This window comes from Glycine max, chromosome 20, assembly GCF_000004515.6.
Source record: "Glycine max cultivar Williams 82 chromosome 20, Glycine_max_v4.0, whole genome shotgun sequence".
Taxonomy (NCBI): Eukaryota; Viridiplantae; Streptophyta; class Magnoliopsida; order Fabales; family Fabaceae; genus Glycine; species Glycine max.
In genome coordinates, this window is record NC_038256.2 from 42,572,352 (window position 1) to 42,578,562 (window position 6,211).

At 36.7% G+C, this 6,211-nt stretch overlaps 1 protein-coding gene across 1 annotated transcript; it reads right to left on the reverse strand.

The window, feature by feature from the left end:
- Positions 1-980: 980 nt before the first annotated feature.
- On the reverse strand, positions 981-6,211 carry LOC100787224 (uncharacterized). The gene is made up of 3 exons (XM_003555412.4): positions 3,457-6,211; positions 1,864-2,174; positions 981-1,611 (listed from the first exon to the last, which is right to left on the reverse strand). Exons 1-3 carry the CDS (start codon positions 5,715-5,717, stop codon positions 1,244-1,246), a joined length of 2,940 nt encoding a protein of 979 aa, XP_003555460.1. The 5' UTR covers positions 5,718-6,211; the 3' UTR covers positions 981-1,243.

Genomic DNA, 6,211 nt, shown 5'->3' on the forward strand with positions numbered 1-6,211 from the left:
AGGCATAGAAACATATATAATATCGAATCATATAAGCATTGTTCCTTAACGAATAAAAAATTGGAAACTCTTCTCGAGAAAGGAATGGGATTAATATTTTTCTTTTATCCTTAGACAATAGAAAGTGATTTATGATGATAATGATTTATAATTTTTATTTTGTTTTTAGTAAATGTCCAATAAGCACGTTTTTAATAAGTATAATTACTATTATATATTTCTTTCGTTTATGTGTGTGTGTGTGTGAAGTTTGCTTACTACTTGAATTAAGCAATTGTAGTATTTGGCATTGAAAAAATATGATATGCTTTGATAGTGTAAAGTGTCTTTACGATGTCATCTGATTATAATTCAACATCATATATATTAATTTTGTTAATTTTAATAATAATTATCTTAAAAGTTATATTAAACATGATTTTTGATTTTTAATTAGTTGATAACGTAAAAACATTATCCATTAAACTCCTTAGCAATATAAGAATTGAATCTATATGAACATATTACTGGAAGTGAAAATTTAGTACTCTGCACAGAATTTATCTCACACTCAGATTATGCTGAACCTGAACAAAGGGCAATAAAGATCTGTATTAAGTTTATATATCATGTATTTTTCTACTAGGCATCGAGTAGGGCATCCTTTAAAAGAACAGAGGGCGTTCAAAACCAAAATTTAGGAAATCTGTTTAAATATAGATGCAGAGGTCCCACATGGCACATGACATTGTTTCTTGGAAACTCAAGTCTCGCATTAATGTCTATTCATAAATTCTGTAATAAATTGAATCATTTATAAAGTTATCCATATACTAATAATTTAAAATGACAAGCAGAAGCGAATAAACTTCTAAAAAAATATATTCGTAAAAATAAATTTAACGTAAATGCCAAATAACTATAAAAACAGCTTACCCTCACCCTTAAAGTTTGATAAAATATTATTTCAGAACATTGGTGACATTCATCCTGATCAATCATTATAACAAAAGCCTATATTGCTCATTACAAAAGCTCAGGATTATGCATCAGCTTTGGTCAAGTTCAGTCAAAACATTCAGAAACTGAAAATATATCTCTTACAAGGACTTTTAAATCAAATTCCAGTTCCTGAACTATATAAATAACATAAACTACTAGCAAAAGCATAGAGAAAAAGAGATTATGCAATTAGAACACTCAATATTAAGCGTCAGGGACCATGAAACTCCTGAATCGATCTTCAATGACAATGACACTGTAACTATCGCTTCTCATCGGTTTTAACAGGAGCTTTATCCAGGTCATCAATCTCCTTCCTACTCTTTACCATACTCCATTTCTTACTATTGAAATCTAGTTTGTCCAAGTCCTCCGCAATTCCCACATAGCCATAAAGAATATTCTCCACTTTGTCTCCCTCATCTGTCTCGCTAATGTTACAGCTTTTAATACCTTCAGACTTTACTCTCTCATATTCAGCTCTACCGTGATTATTATCAGAAAGATATTTATGAAGCCTCTCTGCATCTCCCAGCCCACCAAACGTGCCAAGGAATTTCACCAATACAACACTTTGATCTGCAGGCTTCCCTAAGCATAATTTGATTCTTCCTCTCACAAAACCTTTGCCTGAAAGTTTAAAATAAAAAAAAAAATTGCCCAATGCGCAGTTTTAACAAGGCAACAATTAATGAGTAAATTCCAAGGTGGAATAAAAGTTTCATGTAATTATAAATTTAACATGCATTGTGCTAAGCATGCATATTCCAGTGGATGATTTATGCATATAATCAAACTAAGTAACATTTGGTTCATTATAAATTATGTTTAAGTTGAATAAATTACTATTCGTTGAATCACAACATCTAAACACAAACATACCTCTTAGAAATCCCTCAATTGTTTCCATGCTTACAACCTTCCAGTTTTGTGGATTGTCATCAGACATCGATATGTTATGGATGATAACAATAGGAGGCCAAAGAATCAAATCCTCCTTTTGAGCCAAAGCCTCTGCCTGAGGCAAGACCTGGGGAACCCAAGTTACTGTATCTTGAGGAACAACAGTATCCCATCCCATCAGAACACAAACTGCTTTGTGAAGACCCAAGTGCTTTGCTCTCAACCCGGCCTTATGGGACATAAAAGCATGAGTTACTAGGCGTTGAGTGTCCATGAATTCTTTCGACGAGCTGTAACCATACAGATAAATGGGACAAATAAACATGTTATGAGTTGCACAGCATAAATTACACTTCATCTTAAAAAACAAAAAAAAGCTTACTGGTAACTTGTACATTATAATTTTTTCTCGAACATATAAGAGTCCAGAAAGAAAGCAATTCACTAATTTCATTAACAGACAAAAAATGGCAAGCATTAAAATAAAATAAATTTGGTGGTTATCTTCAATAATAATAACTCAAGTCAATCAGAAAAAAAGATAAAGAACACACTTGAATATCATAATCTTCAACAGTCATCAGAAAAATGGTAGCATATAGCCACTTGCAAGCCATTGACTTGCTAAGTACTTCAGATTAGGATTTTTTTTTTCCAATCATAAGTTCCCTAAATCATTAAAATAATCATCAATTTAAATTCCCTAGATTATTGCCTACAAGAAAAACCATTAAGCCTCATTATATACAATTCCATATTCCTAATCGCTACACAAATGCAGCATATCTCTGTGAGCACTTGAAGCCTCCACCCTCTTCCTCTAAAATCTAAAACCCAAAAATCACAGCCTTAGTTGTACCCGGAAAATCTATCTTCACAGCCAGCAGTCCTCATTCCTCAAAGCTCTAGATAATTTTAACCTACCAGTATTCTCCTATAATTACTATGTCATGACATGTTAGAGCAATCCTTTTAGTGGCTGTAGATGTTAGGCCAATAATTCAAAATCATTTACCCTTTGAAGATCAGAAGCCACATAAATTTTCCTGTCTCAGGTATCATAGCTGTCTTCCCTTTCTTCCTAAGCATAACTAATCTGCAATTTCTCGGGAATCTAAAGGTTAAAATAAATACTTAACAAATTATTTACATTTTGAAAATACAATTAGATGTCAGTTCTAACAAAAGTTCTAACCTAAGGTACCTAACTTCAAAATCATAAAACACAGCAGTAAATTTAATTATAACTTTCACCATCATTCAAAAGAATAGACACCAGTTCAGCTAGCTTTGAGACTCATGTTCATCCACAAAGCAGTTTACCATATGTTTGGTCCTATTGTCATGGGATTGGTGCTATCAAACTGTCCACATATCTGCCTTAGTAAAGTACAACAATTATACATACCAACATGTTTACTTCCAAAGTTTGGGAACCTAAAACATGATCCCAGGAATAATAGCACACTTACTTGACTCCACCTGTGAGTTAAATACTAGACAACTCCTTATTCAACATGTGAACAGAAGAGCTCCATTTAATAAAACAGCGTCACAGAAAAGAAAACAGACCTTCTGCCACATACGATGCAGTACAAACTACCCGCTTTTCCCTGGTCCTCGTACCTTCTTTGCACATATAAGTTCAGATTCAACTTCTTGGAGTACATTAAGAAATTTTCATGTACCATTTGATTAAATTCCTCAGAGCCCTCAGTTGGCTCAGATTCTGCAGCACTTATCCAATCTTCAGATGATTCATCATTAGCTGCATGCTTATTCTCATCATATCCATGATACTTTTTCCAAACTTTAGGCTGCTTTTGAATTGCATTTCTCTTAGAAAAATGCTGGGATTTATACCAGTTTGAAGAACTAGACTTTGAGTGATGCTTTATATTTTGATTGGAATACTTCCGAAATTGAAATGAATGCCTTTGTACATGTCCCATAGAACCTTGAGGTATAACCCACTCATCAGATGGAAAATCTTCTTCATTCTCCAACTCGTCATATTCTTTCTTATACTTCCTGTATATCTTAGGGTTAAATTCAACATTACCAGATGAATACAACATATCCATATCTCGGTCATCTACCCACTCTTCACATTCATATGCATCTTGAAATTCTTCAGTTGCACCCCATTTACTTGATTTTATTGTTCTCAAATCATGAACATCTATTTCATCATTTGGATTGTATTTTCTTTTCATAAGTCTATCTGAATGATCATGAATACCAAGATCCTGTCTCATTTCCTGCACCTTGACACCTTGTCTGTAGGTTTCTGAATTATGTTTAGACAAAGGTGGACTTTGAAATCTTTCTTGCTGGAGCCCAGGACCTCTATCTCTTCGAGATTCATATTCTGTTCTTAAAATTGGTAATCGATCAGCCTCAGGTGCACCCATATGTGAAACTTCATAGTCTTGTGGAATACTCTTCCCATTTTCAAGATGCTTATATCCAGATCGCAAATAAGCCTCACCTTGCATCGATGCAATTGATGTTCTTCTCACATCATGATAGTCAAAATACTTTGGCTTCTGCAATGCAGGGTGATCATGTACAATAACCCTTCTTTGATTGCCATAAGAATCTTCACTCTTACCAGTTCTATCTAAATCTGGATGTGGAATACAAGGTCTGGAAAATTCCCTATTATCATATTCTGTTACAGATTGCTCATAGTCCAATCGGCCATGAGGAGCTATCCTTCTAGGTAAATCATCATACTGATATAATAACTCATCCTGTGCTGCTCTTACCTGTAATTTGTGATTAAGATAATCCTCATGCTCAGTCCTGGTAGGACTAAACTCACATCGTTGGTGACATGCCATATTCCTTAGCCCAATTTCAGGACCTCTAGCAGTGTCTATAATTGCCCTTTGCCCATGCCCACTAAACCCTACAGGTTCTGCAAGTTTCCTGCTGTTCCTTGATAGATCATAAGATGCAGGTAAACAGATGCCATCACCATGTGAACATAGAAAATCACCCCTTGACATTTCTATGGAGGAGTCTCCATAATCCCTCATGTGAGAAGGGCCTGCAAAATCTTTTGCGTAAGAGGGAGATACAGCAGAATACGAAACATCCCTAGCATGAACTATAGTTTTTTCCGCCCTACTGTGTGATTCTGTGATGGGCATCTTGTCCATAGGTGGACCATCTCTGTGATGTAGTCGCCCATGCTCAAATCTACCCGCCGGCACACCCCTTGGCAGTAGAGGCAAGTGCTCACCAGCTTCTTTGTACCGTGTTGTCACACTTACATCCATATCCGGTGGAATAGACCTATATCCATACGATCCTCCAAGTTCATTTTCACGTACCACAAACTTCTGATCCACCATACCACCCAACCTGCCCTCAACCAAGTCCTGCTCTCTATCAAGGTATACACGCTTTCCATCCAAGTTTCCATCATCAACAGAGTAATCCGTGGTTTTTGACAACTCATATCTTGCTCTCAAGCCTGGTGGTGGTGGTTGTGGTGGTGAGCAACTTCTATTATGGCCAACCCCATCATCAAAATGTGACCTTTTCCTCACTGGTTCAGCAGGAGGTGACCTTGACCGAACCCTAGCACTCCTTCTACCACCACCCACATGCTGCCAATCATAGTCCCTCCCTTCAAACCCATCAGAACCCCCTTTGTTCCCACCACCACCAACCCTTCTCACCCCATCCACCTTCAGAGGGCTCACCTTCCTCTGCCGTGCCGAATCCGACCCATCTCGTCGGTTTCTCCGAAATGGGTCGGGTTCCGATTCGAATCGGTGCGGTACACCGTGCTCTTCCTCGCGCCGCCTATTATATTGCATGCTTAATTCAATAAACAAACGCAAATCCTAAATACCCTCTTGGTCGAATTAGGTAATTCCCAAAAGGATCTTAGAAAAAAGCGAGAAACCCTACCGATGCACAAACCCTAACCCTAGAAATATGTTGACTGGAGATTATCGCAGATAGAGATCAAGCAAAAATCTATGAAACGACTAATAATGAGGTGAGATTTATTGCTGTTGCCAAACCTTTTGGGGAGAAGCGCGAAGTTGCATCGACGCAGTAAGAAGATGAAGCATCATAGCCAGTGTTTGAGTAGGTAATTTAGGGATTTCAGTTTGAAATAGTAAGAAAAAGGAGAATCTGAGGATTAGAATTGGAAAGTGGGGAGAGTGTAATGGATAGCTTCTAGCGTGAAGCACTGAAACTTCAAGGTTGATATTTTGGATTCATGGTCTTTTCGTTTGTGCTCGACCTGGTTATTGTCAAATGCCAAATTCGATCATTGATATGGTATTGGTCTTGAGGGTTT

Excerpts from the sequence above, each read along its gene's own strand:
- LOC100787224 (XM_003555412.4), bottom strand. The coding sequence starts at position 5,717 with ATGCAATATAATAGGCGGCGCGAGGAAGAGCACGGTGTACCGCACCGA. Across the intron at positions 2,175-3,456 it reads TGCATCGTATGTGGCAGAAG|CTCGTCGAAAGAATTCATGG; the intron begins GTCTGTTTTCTT and ends GTATGGTTACAG. Across the intron at positions 1,612-1,863 it reads AATTGAGGGATTTCTAAGAG|GCAAAGGTTTTGTGAGAGGA; the intron begins GTATGTTTGTGT and ends TTAAACTTTCAG.